Source organism: Vulpes vulpes, chromosome 7 (assembly GCF_048418805.1).
Source record: "Vulpes vulpes isolate BD-2025 chromosome 7, VulVul3, whole genome shotgun sequence".
In the NCBI taxonomy this organism is placed as follows: domain Eukaryota; kingdom Metazoa; phylum Chordata; class Mammalia; order Carnivora; family Canidae; genus Vulpes; species Vulpes vulpes.
Genome location: NC_132786.1, coordinates 5,610,526 through 5,633,301, shown reverse-complemented (window position 1 = coordinate 5,633,301; position 22,776 = coordinate 5,610,526). Strand labels below are relative to the sequence as shown.

Below are 22,776 nucleotides of genomic sequence, written 5' to 3'. Positions count from 1 at the left end.
TAGACAGCACCACGTGTGCATTGAGTAATTTAAAATTTTCAGACCTAACAAAGCATAAGATAATAGGTATCACATTGCTTCTTCATATATTTGCTCATTAAATATCTATTCTATAATTAACTATGATATACAATCTCCTTCCAGTTCCCTTTGTAATGATTCTGAATGTTTCCCTTCTTTGAGTATAACTCCTCTCCAAAAGAGCCTTGTTGTAATAAACTTCTATTTTAGACATAAATGCAATTTTTCATATAAAAAGCATTGTAGATAAAAGGAAGAGAGGACAAGATTTGTAGCATTAATTTTTTTTAATGTTGCACATCAACATTTTTATGCTAAGTAGTAAGTTAGAATTTGGTTCATAAAATTGTTTTAAATGAAGTGTGTGTTAAAGATAAGACGAATGTAAAGAATTATGCACTATTTGGCTTTAGAAATGAAATTCTTTATGGGAGCCTGCTGGATGGTATGCAGTATTAGGTGTGGCTGCTAATAACTGGTAGCCATTATTTAACACTATTTAAAAATCATGTTATGAATGCAGCTGCAATGAATTGGTGCTTAAAAAGGGCAGGAATCTTTGCATCTATGAGGTAAGTTCAATGAACAGAATGTAAGGTCTGCAGATGGAGTTGTATCTATGGCCTATCTAGGTGTCTATCCTGGAAAACAGCCTCAATTTGTTTTTCTCAGGAACAGCATAATGTATCAATTAAGAGTACAGAGCAGTACATGTGCAAGTAGAATGCTGGACATATCTCATCTCTGCAGCTTACTGGCTAGAAGTACGATCTGCCCATGATGTGCTGCTTCTGTAAGCTTCCATGATATTCTCTATTTGTACTACCGAACTTAGTTTATTTTATTGTGAAATCATGATCTATTGAATGATGATACTATTAGCTCTTTGAGAGGAACTTATTCCTCTTTGGTCCTGCAATTTGTAAATATCTGATACAAATAAGTCTTTAATAATATGTTAGTTGAATGGATATATGAAAAAACTTGTCCAAGTTCTTTTATATTTCTTAAGGCTTACTCTGGCTCTGGGAAATATTTTATAATGTGAAATAGGCTCAGAAAAAAATATTAAGCTCTATTCATTGCTTTTCAATTACTATTATCAAAATTTCAAAGAGTGCCCAATTCTTAATAGCCTAGCTTCACTCAGGAGAAAATAAATCCTTCTCCACTGTCCCCTGAGCAGCATTTTTGTACATTAACCTTCCCTGATAAAATAAGACCAATGTTCCATAGTCTGTGCCTTTTACCTTGAGGGCTTCTGGTTAGGAGTGAAATTGGCTTCCTATCATCAGACAATTGGAAAGGCCAACGTGTACGTAATTAATCAATTTTGAGGCTCCTCTATCAACATGACTTTTTCCAAAAAGAAAGACTCTGATTCATTATCATTACTACTTTGGCTATAATAGAATATTCTTTTTCTTTGATAAGAAAACTGATTGTGTCCATTCATTTCTATTTAAAAACATATACACTCTACAGAGGGTGGCAGGGAAGCCTAATTCTCTGTTATAAAGAATTATGTTTAATGAGTTTATTTATTTTTTTTGGAAGAGAGAGAGAGCGCACATGGTTGAGAGAATGTTGCGAAGGAGAGAGAGAGAATTTCAAGCAGGCTCCACACCCAGCATGGAGTCCAACACAGGGCTCAATCTCACAAACCTGAGATCATGACCTGAGCCAAAATCAAGAGCTGGATACTTAACCAACTGAGCCACCCAGGTACCCCAATGAGTTTATCTTTTTTAAACTGTTTCTTCTACACTGAATGACATCATACCAAGTTCAGGATTCATGTAATTAGAAACAGAATCATGGAGTGGAGAAAGCTAAAGGGTCAGTCTAACTTGGATTTGGAATGTGGTTTTACTGTTAAGAAGTGGAATAACCCCTGGAAGTCAATTTATCTTTTTCAGACCCTGTTTGCTCATCTTTAAAATTTGGTCATATTGTCTCTACCTCATAAGGTGTTTTGAGAGCAAAACAAGTCTCAAATGGGAAAGTGCACAGAATCACCTGAGGAATGTTCTCAAAATATACACAACCACAACTCAAAGAACTACCTAGTCTGAATTTCCAGTATGTTCTTTCAAAAAGCTACATATGGATAAATGATGGTACATAGGTATGTCCACACAATAGTGTACTAAGCAGTCATAATAAAGGGATGAGGGATAATCTCTATGCTGAATTGTTTCCAAAATACGTGAAAAAAAGGAGGTAGAGACAGATATATATATATAAAGTTAAACTTCACATAAAAAAGGGGGTAATGAAAAGATGTGTACGTATTTATTTTGGTTTTGCTTTTATTTTTTGCAAGAATCTGGAAGATTCTGAAGGAGGGTGGTGGTGGTGAGGGAGATAGGAATAAAAGCAAGACCTCTCCTCACAGTATCTTTTATCAAGCTTTGCCTTTGGGCTATGTAACTATTGTAAAATATTTTAAATAATTAAAAAATAAAGTCTTATAACTTCAAATCAACTGCAACAAATGAGCCTAATAATATATTAAATAGGCAGCATAATCCTAGAAAGAACGAATTTTAATATATATTTTTTTAAGATTTTATTTATTTATTCATAGAGACACAGCTAGAGAGAGAGAGGCAGAGACACAGGCAGAGGGAGAAGCAGGCACCACGCAGGGAGCCCGATGCGGGACTCGATCCTGGGTCTCCAGGATCACGCCCTGGGCTGCAGGCGGCGCTAAACCGCTGAGCCACCGGGGCTGCCCCGAATTTTAATATTTAAAGAGAAATTTTAGATACAGTACTCTGGCTGGAATATAATATAAAGACTGACCTACAAAGAAATCTTAAATTTCACTCACAGTAGGTTTACTATTAGTAGTAATGTAGGAATTATAAATCCGAACTAGCTACTATATATTATAGTATAATACAAGTATAACATTTCAATCTAAGATTTTTACAGGGGGAGGGTGGGTTAAAGAAATAAAAATATAAAAGAAAAGTTTAAAAACTATATATTAAAACTCAATTAAAGATATCAATGTGAACTCATGATTTATACACACACACACACACACAAATTTTATTATTTCTTAGTTCTATAAAAAGTCTAAAAGCAAGAACTTAGTTCTAGCAAAAGTCTAAAAATCTTAGTTCTCTGAAAAAGTCTAAAAGCAATGCCACCACAGTAGCAATAAGCACATCTATTACACCTGGATCTTTGTTTCTAAATACCATCCCCCACATTGAAGTATTTAGGATAACGTGATGTGATATCTGCAATTCACTTTCAAATGGTTACCAAAAGAAAAAAAAAGTCTATATACATAAATAGAGCACATATGATATTTAAAAAACTACAAATAGTTGGTTGGAATGTTTCATCATACCAGTCTTTCGAATTATCTGTAAATATGGCTCTTTCCATAATTAAAAAAAAATTGACTAAGGATAAAAATAAAACTATGATTTCAGTGCATACTCCTGAGTGAGCCACTCTCTGTGCATAAATAATGCTTGCTGCTGATTACTTTTCCTTCATTCTTTTGGAACACTCTCTATGGATCCACTGATATTCAGAAAGTAAGCGTGGATTCTAACAGAAGGCTATGAAGCAAATGGCAGAAAAGTAGATTCGGAAAATTCCTAGACTATCCATGGGTGTACCGTACTCTTGCTACTCAGAGTTTCCTCATCCGAGAAATAGAAACAATGAGTGCTCTGCTTAAAAGGACTGAGGGAGAGTCAAGTGAGGTGATTGAGAGGATTTCATACATGTGAAAGCTGCATATCTCTACAAATATTATTAAAATATAATCTTATAACCTTTCAGGTATAGAGGCTATTTTATAACTTATACATGGCTCAAGATATTTCAAAAGGATATTAACAGTCAGTATGTCTTCAACATTGAGACTTATCTACTTGATATCATATAAGTAGTATCTCAGTCTGCTTCAAAAGACAATATGGGACTGGCACATCTTTAATCTTATTTTCTGTCAAAGTAAGTTTAATCCTCTCAGTCTGTAGCTCATCCTGTTATACTCTGCTTTGCTAACTTGGTTCTTAACTCTGATGCATTTTTATAAATTTCACTGTTAAACTATTCCATATGCATCTAAGTCAAATATCATTCTGACCATGACAAAGTTATGGATTAAGTGGACCTTTTAAAAGACAGCTATGGAGGATAGTGGTTTTCAAAAAGAGAGAGAGAGAGAGAGAGAGAGAAGAAAGAAAAGAAAAAAAAGAAAAAGAAAAGGAAAAAAAAAAAGAAAACCTCCCCAGTTGAGCAGAGAGCCGGAACACTGACTTGCCTTCGTCTCAGTAAGACTGGCTTAGAAGTGCTGAGATGCTTTGTGTGTGTATACGCATGCACGTGTATGTTATGTGAAGTGTGTATAAGAGGGCAAGGCGCCTTACCGTTCCTTGGAAAAGCTTCATAATATCCAGGATGAATGGAGCAGTTTAAAAAAGTACCCTCAAATCTGAGCCCTTCTAGCTGAACTTTATTTAGATATGTTTTCCACTTTTTCTCCACTTTCAGTTTTGATCATTTTGGGAACAAACAAGATCATAATGCTCCCAAATTCAGGGGGAAAAAATATTAATTGGATAAGAAGTAATACCACCCAGCTGGAGCCCTATGAAGCCCTTTATACAGAAATTTTCACTTGTGCCAATCTTCCTTCCAGAGGCTCATTTCATTTCCCTGCTGGTAACACTCAGATCACTTCACAGTTCATTGATACCGCATTGGCAACCTTTTGTTTTCAATCAAAGGGAGATGCTGAAGTAACGCTCAATTGAACTAAGTCTACATGACACAGTGTGCTTGTGTCCTTGCCACAGAGGACTATGGAAGGGGAGCTAAAGGAAACTCTGACACCTAGCATTCAATATTCCATTACATTATCTACAATTGGATTATGATGAATTACGATGACAGAGCTCACACAAACGCTGATGCTGTCTTTTCCATTGTTTCACCCGCGCCCAGCACACTTATGGATTGCATCCAGTCTCCAAAATGGATTCTCTGTCACTCATGGGTTGAAAATGAAAGGCCAATGCTCAAATAAGTTTTTAAACAGTTTCCATAGAGATTGAATTTAATATTGCCTCCCTTGTTCCTTTGGAATCACTGAGGGATCACCATAGGCTTTTGCTGATGGGGCATCTTTCTATAAATCTTCCTGACTGAAAGACTCATAAGGTTAAAGAACTTGTACACAGTACGGGTGACTGGCAGGTATCAGGATGTTATTGCATGCCTTTCCCTCTGTGACTTTATTGTATCCAGGTTGCCTTTAAACCTACCAGCCCTGCCAGCATCATTCTCAAGGGTAAAAATATACCTGCAGCCACTGAAAGCAGTAATCACTCCCCTGAATGAGCTTCCAACCAACTAGGAAGAAAGCTCATGTCAGTAGAGAAATAAGTGGACTAAATTACAGCCTGGGATGCTCAGTTGCCCTGTATTTTACAAGAGGAGGCGATTATGAACACCTGTTAATAGGAATAGTGTATTTAAATCGTCTAAAACTTCCTATTTGGATTTGGCTAGCATCCGATGAACTAAGTGTGATCATTATTTCATCTTTGATCATAAATAGGAAACTAATTTTTTTAAGGTTTAGAAAATGAGGAAACTTATAACTTAGTAAATTTTGTTTTAGGGATAGACTCTTTGAGGTCCATAGGAGAAAAAAGATTTTAAAAAGTGATGAAAATGATCCAGATGAGGGAAGTTCAGAAAGGCATACTTAGAAATTGTGTGTAGAAGTCAGAAAATTTGAGTAGGGCTCTAAGACAGGAACTTAAAAGTTATTTTTTTGCACAGGAAAGCAGTAGTTGTGGTCAGTTTGGAAAACCAATGGAACAATTTTCTTAGGTTGTGTAACACTGAGAAGATGACAGACCAGAAAAAAGGAGATTCATTTATTTATTTTTTTAATAAACAAAACCAAAGAAAAATATTTATTAAAAATTGGACCAAAAGTACAGAAACCATGAATTGAGTCATGTTTTGTGACAATTGCTGTGACAGAGGAAGTGTTTCTCCAGGAGTAAACGCATGAAATGCTTTCTTAAAAAGAAGGTATCATTTTTTTTAATTTATTTCTTATTGGTGTTCAATTTGCCAACATATAGATCAAACTCATTGATTCCCACTTCGGCCCAGACCAAGGTGCCCATTCAAAAGAGGGGAAGGGCCCACCAGGACTGTGGGGCTAAGGGCAGGTCAGGAAGAGAAGATGGACTTGAAATAGGTTGAAAAGTACTCCACCACCATATAGAAATACAATCAGTGCTCATCAATCTGCAAGCCATCTTACAAAGGCATAGCATGACAGCTACACTTCTGCTCATCCTGGGAAAGAAAGGTATAATCCTTAACATGCATGTTCTGGTTTTGTTTAGCTTGGAAAATGGCCTCACCGAAATAATTTTATAAGCCATCATTGGTTCCCAGGTGAATCCCCCAAATTTAACTTCTATGAGTGAACAGTGAGAAGGGGTGAGCAATAGATTTCTATCATCTTTCTCATTTTATAATCAACTCATAATTATCTGGTTTCTACCCATATTTTGCCATTAAAACTGTACCTGATCAAATTTCTTCTGAGCTGCCAAACTTGGTATATCTTTTATACTCTCAACACATTAGCTGATCGTTCCCTGCCTCTTCAAACCACTTTGGTCTCAGTGATACCACACTTATAATTCTCCTATTTCTTTTCCTATAAGGTATTCTATTCTCTAGGGTTCTACCATTGATCTTTTCACTCCACATCTTCTTCCAGGGTATAAGAGTCAGCTCCCAAGTTTTTAATTAGCATGTATGTGTTGATGATTCTCAAGGTATATTACCAGGTCAAGCTATATGTATGTGTGTAGCGTGTGTATAAGTTCAATGGAATCACACACACACACACACACACACACAGAAGAATTGCCTAAAAGGAGAAATTCTTTATATATCTGTATTTAAGCACATCTAGTTTCAAAACAGATCCATCTTTTTATGTCCCAGAGTCAGCTGGCCAACCTCCTGTCTTCATCTGTTCTTCTCATATTCTCTATTCTGAAGAAAGACCAACTGCTTAATCTAGATTGCTACTCATTACATCAACTCCTTCCCTCTGTGGTCCTCCAAAGAAGACTTCTGAGCATACATCTCAAGGAACTCATCAGCAAGGTGAAGTTGACTTATTCATCATTTCCTTTTTGGATTTCTAAGAGTTGAAAGGCCTCCATCTCTTCCCTGACCAATTTATTCTCCATATTGCTACCAAACTAAACTCTCAAAATCATAATCTAATGTCATTCCCCTGATAAAAACGCTTAATACCTGAGCGTATTAATACCATCAATATAAAGACCATCTATCTGAGAATGCAAACAAGTCCTCCATGCTCTAGATCTTTCTTCCCTCTAGCTGCCATCTCCTATAGCTCCCCAGGATCTAGCAATTTAGAGCTCCCCCGTGCCACCTTCTCTCAGGTTGCCTTGTGCACGATACTCCTTCCACATTACATTTATTCATCTCCTTTTGCCTAACTTTCTATCAGACATTATCTCCCCTGAGAAACTATCTACACAATCACCAGCAACCCCATCCCCAATCTGAATTAGATGCTTTTTCCACGCCATCCTCACCGGACTCAGTGTTTTTTGTTTTTGTTTTTTAAGGTAACTCATGACCCTGAGATTAAGACTTGAGCTGAGATCAAGAGTCTGAAGCTTAACCAACTGAGTCACCCAGGAGTCCTTCTTAGATTTCTGAATTTTGTGATTTATTCTTCTGGCTTCTCCACCGAGCTATAAGCAGTAGAACAGAAGCCATGTGTTTTATTTCCACATTCTCATTGCCTACCACAGTGTCTATTATATAACAGGTGTTTGAAGAATGTTTGTTGTTGAAATATTCTATGCTGTAAATCAACAAAACAGAACACAATACCTATAAAATAAATACCTATAAAAATAAAAAATAAAAAAATAAATAAAAATATAAAAAAATAAAAAAATAAAAAAATAAAAAAAAATACCTATAAAATAAAATAAATACCTATAAAATAAAATAAAATGAATGTCTGATTTAACTTCTTAGTTACATAAAATTAGTTTAATTAAACATGGATAAAACCATAAAGGAAATATTTCTATGGCAATCTAAAGAGGACATTAGGGCACTTAGAAAAATGAGAATTATATAGCTCTAGAATTTTGTTGTCTTATTGCTCATTAAAATGTCATGTTTTCATAATAACACAATAAGAGTTACACTGCTCTAAATAGGATAGATCTTGGTTTATAATTTTAAAATGTCATATAGTGGAAGAAGTGAAAGTGCACAGATGAGGAGAGAGGAGAAGGAGAGAATGGGCAGAGAAACATTTTCCCTAGGAAGCTGGGCAAGGCCTGATAGTATCAATTTTCTTTCCAAGAAACACTGTGTCTGACCTTGGGCAAATCACTTTATCTTCAAGTCCCTGGAACTGCTCATCCATAAAATGGTTTTTAAGATTTTATACCATTTGCACTAATATTTAAAGGTTCTATGCTACTGTATAGTTTTGTTTTGTTTTTTAAATAGGTTCCACACCCAGCATGGAGCCCAAAATGACCCTTGAACTCATGACCTTGAGATCAAGACCTGAGCTGAGATTAAGAGTTGGACACTAGACTGAGCCCCTACTATATAGTTTATATTCTAGAATCCTTTCCCTGGTGCTATCACTGATAAGACAGTTCTGGACACACGTAAATGTGAGCAGACACGCCAACACCCTCAGTTCTCAGCAGAAACCACCATGCATACCAAATTTACATCATGGTTATCTAGTTTCTATCAGAGTCTTAACATGTTCCTATGATATTCATTACCAGCACTGCAAAAGTCTAATTTATAAAATGTGAGAAATTTAAGCAGCAAGTAATTGTTCTAGGGAGAGAGAAAACAAGCAGTAGTCATGGGGAAGAAATATTTACAACACATTTAGAAGTTTGCTCAGGTGAGATAAAAAGTGATGAAAGTCTGCTCTGTAACACCATTCCCCTGCATCAGACACTGGAATCCTGACTAGGAATCACTGAACAAGGTTTAGGATAATGTAAAAGGCACGCCTTATTAACTCTTGGACATCTCATTTCTTGGTCATAAATCCTATTAACTTGTATTACCAACTGCCATAAAACTTGCAGATAAAAGATAATTTATGCTCAGTGTACAGAAGCTAATGTTTCTGTACTCCTGAGAATCACAGGACCAGAAAATGAGAAAGTATGTATGAGAAACCTGGAACCTCCCACACTCTGCATGGCAGGCATGATAAACATGGCTGGGAGCGCCGAACTGTCTTCAGAAGGAATACAGCCTAACTAGTAATTGATATCAGTGGTGTTTCATATAGGAAATGTCTCTCACTGGTTTCATAAAATCTCCTGCTCATAAAAGGTCATAAAGTCTTATTAAGAAGACATTTTTGGAAGTAAAAGAGAAATGCTTACTTTTAAGGGAGGAGCTATTATGCATTCTATATTTAATCTTCTATTTAAAAATGGCAGATTGAACATTCCTTCAAAGTAAGTGCTACCTACTGAGGCTTTCACTCATAATGACATTCTGACCCACAGTAAGTGAAATATGCCAAAACACAATATAAAAGACATTATATATTCCAAACATTTTTCCATATTTACATGGATTTGGAGCTATACTATTATCTCCTTATTTTAAAATTCTATATGTAATAACCAAAATAAGTCACAGGAAGGGGACTGAAAAAAGAATGTAGATGAAAGACTTCAGTTTGGAACAATCTCTGTATCTTTAAGGACATGGCTCCTGGACATGCAGGTCAGCCCCTACTGACCAAAATGACTCTAATAAATAAGGATACTTCTTTATGTGATAGTCTCAAGAGAGTCTCACATGTAGACTATCCCAGAAATGCTAAGATAATTTGGGAATTTGGGTACCTTTTTTATAAAAATCAGAAAAATCACAGTTTAATCCTATGATCTAGAGTCAGCATAGCCACTTACTAGACACAGATGAGTTCTCTTAGCAAAGCACAGCATCAAAACATTTTACCCGTCAAAACAACAGCTCCTATAACATGTCTCATCTTCCTGCTATTATCCTTGTGTTCAGACAATCTATAATTATAGAACCAATTCTAGAAAATGCTGTTCTCAAAAATAATACTCATAATAATTAACAGTTACATTGAATTTTACCACTTTTGAAGTATTTTAGCAAAGCTCAAAGATAATCTCATTCAATCTTCTTAAAAAATAAAAGTTCTTGTTTTATGTAGATTTTTTTTATACTTGAGGAAATTCAGAGTGATTTTTGTTTAATTTAGGGGAACAACAAGGTGGGGTATACCCTCAAAGTATACTCCAAATTCATCTTTGAAAATAATGTTGTAGGGCAGCCTGGGTGGTTCAGCGGTTTAGCGCTGCCTTCAATTCAGGGCCTGATCCTGGAGACCTGGGATCAAGTCCCGCTTCGGGCTCTCTGCATGGAGCCTGCTTCTCCCTCTGCCTCTCTCTCTCATTCTCTCTCTCTCTCTCTGTCTCTCATGAATAAATAAATAAAATTTAAAAAAAGAAAATAATGTTGTAGAGAGTAATTACACATACACACAATCCGAAACATACATCAACCGACCACTCAGTAGAACACTGTTTATGGACACCTGCCAGCCCAAACTATAACTTGTCTTAAGAGTTTGCTATTTGCATGTTAATCCGCTGACCCCAAGAAGAAGGAAATGCAGTACAGTGCAAAGTATTGAGCCAAAACACTTCATTAAATGAACGTCCTGCTTTCCTCACAGTATCGTTATGAGGCTCGAAGGAGCAGGTAAGCTATGCTGCTATACCTTATATGGTAACTATGTTTGGAGAACTGTGGATTCTCTTTTAACAACTAATTAAAGTTTAACACATATTTTATAAATGAGAAAAAAAAGTATGCTCTAGAAACTATATATGGTCATAACTCTTGACTTTCTTTCCAAACTTCAGTTTCTGGAAATTTGAGAGAGACAAAGTTCTGTGCTCACACAGTGATTCCTCTCCCTGGGCCATGTCCTTCTTTTCTTAGACTGCCTAGCAGGGTTGGGTGGGGAGAGTGTCACTGTGTTCCCACCAAATGTGACATAGGACATGGCCAGTCTGGGTTTTAAAAACATGCAGTGCCACTTTCTAGCTATTTCTTTCCCCAATGCCATATTTTTTTCCAGTTGGCTTAGATATAAAATGGAGGATGCCACCCAAACCAGACCAGATATTCTACTGATGAGAAAAAACTTCTAAAACTTAATTTCGGTGAAGCCTCTGAGATTGGGGGTTTATTATTTCTATAACATAGCCAGGTAACACCAGAGTTACAGAGGCACTATCACAAATGAGTACCCTGATCAACTTAAAATAAAAAGTACTAGAAAAACATTAAAAGAAATCTTTTAAAATGCATCAAACACATGTTTTTGTTTTTTAAGGATACTCAGAAGCCAGATACTAAGGTTAGACTGAAAAGAAAACCAAATCTAACTTTCATCTTTGAAATACTTGGTGTTTACCAAAGCAGATGAGCTTTGGTTTCCAAGGCATCCAAGTATGGAAGGTCATAAGGAGACAAGGCCCAAAGTCTGCCCATGGTGGGAGTGTAAAAGGAGACTCAGTGTAAGATAAATATAAATAACACTCCCACATGACCACGGCCAAGCCCTGGCACTCTGTAGATGACAAGGGGGAGCAAGCCCCCCTGAACACCTGTAACCAGAAATCCAACTCCTAGCAGAACTGCCTTTAGAATTCACGACACCTAGATGGTCAAAAAGTCTTCCCCAAGATGTCCCAAGTTGTTAATGCCTATAAAATAACTGGCCTAGGAGTCTGCTCTAAATTCTCCTTGGACTCACTTTTAATTTGCACTTCAAATAATTCCCACAGGGAAAGTTCCCAGAGATATAATATAAGGTCATGGCCAAAAATCACAACACACAGAAGAAATCGAAGTCACAAAAATATAAAAGCAAAAATGAATACAAAAGTCAGTGTACTTATAAAGACTTCAGGTATGAGAATTATTCTTGACCATAAAGTAAGTATGATGACTATGTTTTAAGAAACCATCTTGAAAAGTAAGTAGAGGACAAGCATATATAAAGAAGAATCATGGTGGGAGCTTAAAACTCTGGGTGGTTTTAGCAGCAAAACAGACATGGCTGAAGCAGAAGAGAGGTAAGGAACACAGGTGCTGAGCTTCAGAACGCAGCCGACAGGGTAAAGCACAGAAAATGTGAAAGAGAAGTTTTGAGATACACATGATACAATTAGAAGATCTTATTTACAGTTAACTGGAGTTGCCAAGGAAGTGAGAAGAAAAGCTCCAAGACAATATTTGAGAAACTAATGGCTGAGTTTTCCAAAAGGATGACAGGCGGCAATCTGTAGATGAGGAAATCCAGTGAATCCCAAGCTGAATTAGGAAGTCCACAATTACACACATTACAGCGATGGTGCAGGACACCACACAACTCTTAAGGGCAAAAGTCATTTTTCAGATGTGGCTTTTTCTTATCAGTTAATCTCCAGTTTTACTTTAAAAAGTAAAAAGTTTTAAAAAACTTATTATCCTGCAGCTGAAACTAACTAGTGATCTATTAACTAGAATATCTACATCCAGCCAAGTTAAGGGCCACGACTTTGGCAATCATCCCATCAATTCGATACAACATAATAAAGCTCAATGATTTACAATGGTAGAAAGTTTCACCCTTCAGAAATTGTTAGGAAATTATAGGTATTTAACAAACATATGATTAGAAATCACAGAAGCATATCTGCTCACATCATACTGTTAAATGAAACATTTTAACGACTTCTTATAACCTACAGCAAAAACGTCCACACTACACTGTGCAAATTTAAGGCTCTTCATGACCTATGTAGTTTTCTAGTCTAATCTTCTAGCATTTTCTGTATTGCAGATCCTACAACATGCCCTGTGCCTCCATCTTTCTTTAGTGGCTCCTCCTGCCTCATGACTTCCTCATCATCTCCCACAGCAAACATCTACTCATCCTCAAAGATCCTGCTCCAATGTAGCCTCAAAAAACAAATGTTCCACAAAATCCAGAAATTTGTCTCTTTAGTTGGCCACCATATCCCTGGATAAGTAAGTGCCTGGCATATAGTGGGTATCAAATAAATATTTGCTGAATTAACTGAATGAATAAAATATGAGTGCCTCTGGGTGGACTTTCCTTACTACACTTAGGACCAAATTATATAATCTTTCATCTCATTTATGTACCAATCTTTTAACAGTGCTTTGTGTTTGTTTTTATAAACACTGGACATGTGCTAGAGAGCAAAGGTCATGTTATTATCTTTTTTAAGTCCTCAACTGCCTAGCAGTGCAATAAATAGCAGGCACTCCATAACCGTTTGTTGACTAAATAAATGGACAGTATGGAGTTTGAAAACTGAATCCTGCAGGTCCCTTTTCACATCTCATAGGAAGTGTTCCAGAAAACAACAAAGCTAGGCAATGCAAAAAGTCAGGGGAAAAAATGCAAAGCTGGCTGAACAACAGGGAGCATGCATCATACCCACTATATTACCAAACAAGAATTTTTAGGTAATGACATGTTACAGATGGTGGAGAGCAGATGGGATGAAGCAACGCTGTAAGGAGTACATTACAATGAGAGGCAAAAAAGAAAAACAACTGCCCACTATCTTTTAATAATGTTACCAAGTGATTATTTTTCTAGATGAACCCTCTGATCAACCTTATAAAACTTCTTTAATAAGAATTCTGTTCTAAGCACTATGTTGATAGAAAATTTCCTCGATATTCATCATGGAAAGTGAATGACATGATCATTAGAAATTTATTCTGAGGCAGTGAAATTAATAAGCAGGCAACTTATGAAGAATAAAAGCTAAAGATTTTCTTTTTAGTGCTTAACAAAATCAAATCCAGTTTCCAATTATAACGACAACACTGAAAATATATGAGAATTCCATCTGAAATATTTGCCAAGCTTTGTGTTTCCTCTGTTGAGATTTTTCTCAAGTGGCATTCACATTCAGCTGCTCAAAATGCAAAGGTGTTAAATTTAATTCTTAGTCAATTTAATTAAAAGTTACAAGTCTGTTTTTTTTTTTTTTTTTTTCCTTCCCTGGGTATAATAAAATGAAAACTTTGAGGCTTCTCCTCTACATTTTTGCTGCTCCATGCTCTAAGGTAGTAGTAGATCAGGGTAAACACAAGTAGACAAACATGGTCAATTCACTCATGCATCAACTTCCAAGACACACAGTAGGCTCATGTTTTCAAGTCTACTCAAATATTAGAAGTTCTGTGAAAGCAAAGTGCTGACGTTATATTTATTCTTCACTTACTGGCTGAAGAAGGTAGATGAGCGATTCCTCTTGGATTATTACAATTGGCACAGGAGTGATGCATGTAGCTTGGAACAGAGTGCTCACAGATGCCATAATCTGGTCAAAACGCCCGGCAAGACCTCCCAAGGTCACAATTACGTCTACCTAAGCAAGGCAAAGAAAAACTGAAAGTCACATATATTTTAAGAATTTTCAATAATTAAGTAGCATCTAACAAAGAAAATGAGCTTTCAATACTATATTTTATTTGATAAGCCATAAAGAAAAGGTAGTTATCATTTTTGTTCAGACAAAGGAATTAAGTCATTTGTTTAAAGTCACAAAATTGGTGAGTAGCAGTCACATTTCAAAACCAACTCTTTCAAGTACCAATTTTATCTTTTTCCCATCTGCCTGTTGATCGAGAAAACTAGCCAACTTTACCTTTACAACTCTGCTTCTGTGTTCCTTCCACGTCGAATCTTCCCTGATTTCACAGTCGGTGCTTTTCCCATCCATCCCCATAACATACCTGTGGGCTATTCTTTTCTAACATACAGATTTGTTGCCTCACTAGAATTTAAGTATTCTGGGGACCCGTACTGTCTTTTTTACTGAATGTTGCCTAACTCTCAGGACTTCATTTTTATGTTCACACGTAAAAATAGGATAGTGTTTGCCAATTGATAATTGATAAGGTTGTTGTGGAGTTTAAATGAGGTAATTAAAAGAGTTAAGTGTAAAGCACTGACAACATGTTTAGGAAACAGTGATTATTTAAAAATATTAGCTTTTATTCTCTTACCATTTATAACATGGTGGATGGAACTAGATGGTATTATGTTAGCAAAGTAAGTCAGTCAGAGAAGACAAATACCATATGATTTCACTCCTATGTAGAATTTAAGAAACAGATGAACAGAAGGGATGGGAGGGGAAAATGAAATAAAACGAAAACAGAGAGGTAAATTATAAGAAACTCTTAACTCTAGGAAACAGACGAGGTCATTAGAGGGGAGGTGGGGGTAATGGGTGATGGGCATTAAAGGGGGCACTTGATGTAATGAGCACTGGGTGTTATCTGCAACAGACAAATCATCAAATTCTGCCTCTGAAACTAGTAACATATGTTAACTCTATTGAATTTGAATAAAAAATATTAGCTATTTTATTACCTTTATTTTTGGTATTATAATTATATTATTATTAACATTTTTGTTATTATCTATGGTTTGATGTTATTTTTCAAGTTAACAGTTTCAAGAGAGCATTTCCTGTAACTAATTTTTTAAATATTCTGTTGTTGAAAATATATTTCGAAGATATTTATCCTACTTTCCTTCTATATAAGATAGAGAGTAAAGACAGGCTACAGGGAAGTGAAAGGGAATAACCTTCTCCTGCATAAAGTAGCCCACAACGGGCTTGAGAACAGAAGAGGCACTGCCTCCGCCCTTGACCCTATGCACCTTCTTCTGGTTATCCTAATCTCATAATGTAGCAACACAGTCAAAGCTGGTATATTCACCATGGAAGAGGAAGGATTGAAGAGCTTAACTAAAATATTATAAGAAAAGCTTACAAACAACAAAACAGACTGCAATAATAATCATTCTATCTGGAATACAATAGAAATTATTTAAAAATAGGGAGTAATTAATAGGTTTTTAGGTTTTTAAAATAGTTCATGAAAAAAAGCTTAAATAACATTTAGTCCACAAGGACATCATCATTTAAAAGAATAACATGTTAACCAAGCATCTATATGATGTGTACGAGTTCTTAGAGGAAGAATAAGTGGTATGAAGTCCATGAAGCCAAAGGCTGTGTTTCTTTGGTCCCCTTGTTACAGCCCTGGTACTCTGAATAGCCCTAACACTGAAGACAGTGAGGTGTTTGATGAATGAGTAAGCAAGACACTGCAAAAAATGACACATCGCCTAAGGAAGAAACATTAATTGCATGTTGTGGGAATATGTACATCAAAATAGGTCCCATAAAAACACAAAAGGTAAATTACATAGAAGAACCAGATATTTGAAATGAGTTTTCTATTTCTGACTTTATCAGAGTGTAGGAAGAATGGGAACTTGGGTAAGACGCTTCATGTAAAAGGTAGGGTATCAGGACAGGCACAGTACAGGTAGAGGGCCTACTACTAGTTTTGGAGATCTTCCAAGAACTCAAAGAACTAGATTTGGGGTCCAGGAAGAGCATCCATTCTGGGAAGCACATATTACTCTGAGTACACAGGCAAAGAATGGGACATCTGTTAATCTTCAGAGGAAGTGGGTAACTCGCAGGCAAGGAGGCTTAGACCTGCAGAGGAGACTGCTTCTGTTTGGAGTATCAAGTCAAGGAAATGACTCCTCATCTTAACTAGGAGGACTTATCAGTAAAAACCAGTGGGGAATAAGCCCAGAAATTATATACAACCTCAGTAAAACTGAAGAGAATTTGCTCTAAACTGAAGAAAAAGATATTCAAAGAAGTTTTATGTGAAACATAGCAAAAGTGTTAAGGCTCTAGTAAAAAGCACGTGGCGTACTCTTATGCACATAATCCTAAATTCACATCAGAAGCAAGGCCTGGTGAGAGTTTATTCACTATGCAGATTCTGGAATCCTTTTTTCAGATTTTCAATTTTTCATTACTATACTCTAAGCCTTGAGGGATCCTGTAACCTTTAAGGCTGAAATTTAATCCCCCTCTTCTGCACTAAGGTATCATGATGAATAAGCAGTGTCTGTAGATCAGTGATTGAATTTTTCAGAATAAAGAAGCGGCAAGATTACTTCTCATCACTACTCATTCTCCCTACAGGAAGTATTTAGCAAGACTGATTAAAAACATTAGAGGATCAATGGGGGCTGCAGGCAAGGGGGGGGTGGCGGTGGGGTCGCCCTGGGAGGTTTCAGCAGCCTCTGGCTCTGGTGCCTAGTAGGACATCCAATATTCACAGAGACAGAAGAGAGACAGACACCTCCCCTGCGCATTTACATAGGTTTTACAAGGCTAGAGTTATATCTTTAGGACTACAATGCCACTGGGACAGTGTTCAATCTGAAATTTGGAGACTACCAGGGTGACTCTTCTATGTGGATCCAAAGCCTTGCGCATTTATTTCTAATATTACCCAGTGTGTTGTAATTTTTTTTTTTAATTTTTTTAAATGTTGTAAATTTTAAAGACTTTGTATTTCCTGAGGCTTCAACATCCTCAGACAAGCTGTGAGCACCTGGCGCAGGTGAACAGGTGTGCAGGGCGATAGGCTTGTCCCTGCCACAAGCCTCCATTTCTTGCTCTCCTATGACCTAGTGACATTCAAATACACCAGTGAGGGGATCCCTGGGTGGCTCAGCGGTTCAGCGCCTGCCTTTGGTCCAGGGTGTGATCCTGGAGTCCCGGGATTGAGTCTCGGGATCGAGTCCCGCGTCGGGCTCCCTGCATGGAGCATGCTTCTCCCTCTGCCTGTGTCTCTGCCTCTCTCTCTCTCTCCCTCTATGTCTATCATGAATAAATAAATAAAATCTTTAAAAAACAGAAACAAAACCAAACAAATACACCAGTGAAATCCTCTCACGCTTTTGCTTGTCTACCTACACTGATCCCCAATAAAGTATCCCCCCTTGGGACCCCACTCTATCTTCCAGCCCCCCACCTGTTTTAGCCTGCCTGCTAGGCACTCCTCCCATATAACCCCCAGCATGGCACACCATGTCTTCCTTTTTAGCGCCTGTAAGTATAACAAATCCTTTCATTTCAGTGTCTGTGTCTGTGTCTGCATCAGACAAAACAATTTCAATAACAATTATTCTTTACAATACACCCAGTTGCACTTTGTTATAACTTGTTGATATACTTGAGTATCTCTCCTTCTAGAAGAGGCCCATGTATCCCAGGTGTTAGATGCAGTATTTGCAACAGAGCAGACAGCAAGTATTTACTGAGCTCCCCTAAGCATGTAAAAACTCAGGAAAAATTGAATAAATAACCAGAGAGGCAAGCAGCTATTTTATTAGGCTGAGTTAACATCATCTAATTCCTATAAAGTAGTACTTCCCTACTTAGCAAGGGTTCAAATAGTCTGTCGCTTTTGAAAAGAGTAACTTATTTCCTATTTGTTACTTCTGGTAAAGTTTATTGATCATTTACCATGTTTTAGGTGCCATTCTAAACACTTAGGGTATATCAATAAAGAAGATAAAAAACCCCTGCCTTCATGGAGTTGACATTCAAATGGAGGGATAATACACATACAAATAAGTCTATTAGGATGTGAAATGCTGGTAAGTGCTAAAATTAGGAGAATAACAGAGCAGGAAAGGGAAGATCAAAAATGACAGGTTGGGAATGTGCTTCACTTTAAATAGGAGCTAGGGCAGGCTATATTGCTAAAGTAATAGAACAGCACGAAGACCCAAAGAGACGAGGGAGGTGGCCACGTGTATGGATTCCTGGGGCAGGATTCTTCAGACAACAGACTGTATTAAGGCCCTGAAGCAGTGACATGGCCTCAGCCAATTTCAGAAAGTATCAGGAGGCTAGCTGCTAAAATTAAATGAGAAATTAGTAGAAGTAATCAGAGTAAAATAGAAGAATTACATTTGTAGTGACTTGTTAAGTCATTGTAAAGTCTCTGACTTTTACTGGCATTAAATGGGGAACCGTTTTGAGCACAGGAATGACATGACCTATGTTATTTCCCAAAAATCAGTATGTATCCAGAATTTCTCCACTTCTTAAATGCCCACAACCTCATCACAATGACAGCTCAAGCCACAGAAATTGTCAGGGGGTATAAAGCCACCATTATATCACCCATGAAATGGTACATAATAAGTGTCCAGCCAACAGTTCTTGAGTAAATGAGAGAATGAACAAGGATTGAAGGATATGAAAAGAGCATGGTCAGTGGATCAGAGTACTGGTTAAGCTGAAGATTTGCTGGATTTGAGGTACAAAAAAGTGAGTCAAATGGACAAAATGGAGGTGATAGAGGGCTTATTTGCTATCAACAAGGCCTAGGTGTATTCATAGAACTGAGTAATTTAGTTAAAAAAGCAAGTAAGATGACTAGACGGGATAAGTTTAAGGAAACAAGAAGTCTGTGTATTGGAAGGTTGATTCGAGTATATTTAGAACTTACCACGGATCATGACAGTACTGTTGAAAAAAGTATTGGTGACCTATATGTTAACCTGATCAAGACATGAGAGGAAATGGCCAGGACTATCACAATGAGGACTATAGCAATGAGTGCTGAGGTGGCCATGAAGTTGAAACTAAAGTTTTTAGGGCAAAAGAAGAATGGAAAATAACAGCACTGTACAATGTAAATATAAGAGGATACACAGAGGGAGTTTTAAATGCTCTACTTGCTACACAGCTACATTTTAAGAAGTTTTTAAAAAGAGATAAGATTAATTTTAAAGTATATATTTTAATGCAATATATCTAAATATCATTTTAAGGATGTAATCTGTATTAAAAATATTGAGGTGTTAGGAAAACTGGACAATCACATGCAGAATAAAGGTGGACCCCCTATCTTATAACGCTCACAAAAATCAACTCAAAATAAACTGAAGACTTAAACATATGACTTTGAAACTATAAAACCCCTAGAAGAAAACACAGGGAAAAAGACCCTTGACCTTAGTCTTGTCCACCATGTTTTAGATACAACACTAAAAGCACAAGCAACAAAAGCAAAAATAAATAAGTGGGACTATATCAAACTACTTCTGCATAGCAGAATAAACTATCAACAAGAGGAAAATACAACTTATAGAAGAAAATACTTGCAAATTATCTGACAAGAAATTAATATCCAAAATGTATAAGGAACACAGATAATTCAATAGCAAAAACACAATCAGATTAAAAAATAGGCAGAGGAGCTTACTAGCCATTTTCTAAAGACAATGCACAGGGCAGCCCGGGTGGCTCAGTGGCTTAGCACCGCCTTCAGTCCAGAGTGTGATCCCGGAGACCCGGGATCGAGTCCCACATCAGGCTCCCTGCATGGAGCCTGCTTCTCCCTCTGCCTATGTCTCTGCCTCTCTCTCTCTCTTTCTCTGTGTGTGTGTATCTCTATGAATAAATAAATAAAAATCTTTAAAAAAAAAAAGACAATGCACAAATCGCCAACAGGTACATAAAAAGATGCCCTATCACTAATCATCAGAGAAATGCAAATTAGCTCTGGTTATATATCCAAAAGAAAGGAAGTTCGGGTCTTAAAGAGAGATCTGCAGTCCCATGTTCATTGCAGCTTTATTCACAATAGCCAAGATAAAGAAACAACTAAGTATCTTTCAACAGATGAATGGATGTACACACACACACACACACACACACAGGCAAAATGGACTCTTTTTCAGCCACCAGAAAGAAGGAAATCCTACCAGTAAGAACAACATGGATGTTCATAGATGGACCATGAAAGCATTAGGCTCAATAAAGTTAAGTCAGACAGAGAAAGACAAATACTCTATGACCTCTCTTATATGTGGAATCTTAAAAAAAAAAAAAAAAAGCCAAACTCATAGAAACAGTAGAATGACGGTTGCCAGAAGCTGGTGGTGGGGAAATGAAAGATGTTGGCCACAGGGTACACACTTCCAGTTATTAGATTGGTCAGTTCTGGGGATCTAATGTACAGCATGGTAACTGGAGTTACTAACATTGTATTATATATTTTAAAGTCGTTCAGACAATAAATCTTAAATTTTCTTACCATACCAAAACAAAACAAAACAAAACAAAAAGTAATTACATGAGATGATAGAGGTATTCACTAACTATAATGGTAATCACTTTGCAATACATCTGTGTATCAAATCATGTTGTGTGCCCTACATTTATACAAGTTCATATGTTAGGTATATCTCAATAAAACTGGTAAAAATGAGATATTTTACATTTTTTCACATTTAGTCTCCAAAATCGTCTATGTATTTTACACTAATAACACATCTCAATTTGAATCTGTTACATTTCAAGTATTCGAGTTGACTAGTGGGCTACAGTTTTAGATAGCACAAATCTAAAAACAGCAAAAAGCAATGAAGACACCTACCTCTAACTTCCAGAGCCCATTCTAATAAAAGTAGTGGCAAAAACAAAACAAAACAACAGCATTACTACTACCGCTGCTGTACAGCAATACTCTATTAGAGAATTCTCTCTCTCACTTCTAATAGAGAATTGCTGTCCTTGAGGAAAAGCCCAGTTTATACTGGAGTTAGACATAAAGACACTGTGAATTCAAGGGATTTTTAGTGAGGATGAACCATGAATTTCAGAAGGCACTAGTAGAGAGGCCATACATGCCCTAGGGCAAATCATTTATTTTTAAACATGCCTACTATTTTCTAAAGAATAGTAGACAGTCTCAAAGACTAACATGTTTTCTACTGGTTGTGATGTAACAAGGATTCAATATATGTTATTTTAAAAAAGCGTTCTTACAATCTTATTAGCCTCATGGAGAAAGTATTTTAAATATTGTATCTGTGCACATATACACTCAAGTACTCAACACATGCCTATAACATATATAACACTCAAGTACTCAACATATGCCATATTCTGTGATATATAAAATGTAAAAAAAAATCAACTTCTAAATGGTTTCTATTTATTTCCTACACTCAAGTCAGGGTAGTTTAATGGACTCTTTCTGTTAGCCTTTGCCTTATGCAATTGTGTGTGGCAAAAGGAACCCTGAAGCCCTGTATTAACATATTGGAGATCTGACTAAAGTATGGTATATTCTTTCAAAAGCCATGTAACCACATAAAAGTTACATAACCTCCTTGTGACTTTGGTGGTTCATCTATAAAGATAAAGGACAGAACAGATTCATTAATGTATTTTTCAAGATTCCTTTCACTTCTAACAGTCCACATAAGGTTCTCTGGTTTCCACTGTAACAGGTTAAATAAAAACTGTGTCTATTTTGTTTAGAAAAATAAATGAAAACCTTAGCTTTGTGTAATTTGCCTTAATAAAATCATGACAAGACTGGTTGAGGGATATATAACACTAAAAGGAGAAGCAATTTCATTTTTCTATTAGAGCAGTAAAAACCTTTCAGTAAACAAATGGTATGTTTTTCTGCGTTTGTCCTCGAAAAGACTTAGATACAGCATGCATGAAATCTACAGCAGAGACAGTGGCTGTCAGCAAGTTTTAATTACATTCACTTTTCATAAATTGAATTCTAGAGTTGCATAAATGGACAATTTTTTTATGGTTCTCCCTGATAAATAGGGGTGACCATACAATTTAGCATACAGACTAAGACACTTCTGAAAGTAAACTGGGGACATTATACATAATTACACCA

The 22,776-nt window shown here is 36.5% G+C and overlaps 1 protein-coding gene across 2 annotated transcripts in view; it reads right to left on the bottom strand.

Moving 5' to 3' along the window:
• Positions 1–22,776, bottom strand: part of TPK1 (thiamin pyrophosphokinase 1) — a 319,383-nt gene that overhangs the window by 116,415 nt on the left and 180,192 nt on the right. For both annotated transcript variants that reach the window (XM_072762803.1, XM_026018334.2), the window contains one exon: positions 14,439–14,585. In XM_072762803.1, coding sequence (XP_072618904.1) covers positions 14,439–14,585 — 147 coding nt within the window. The remainder of the gene's footprint in view (positions 1–14,438; positions 14,586–22,776) is intronic.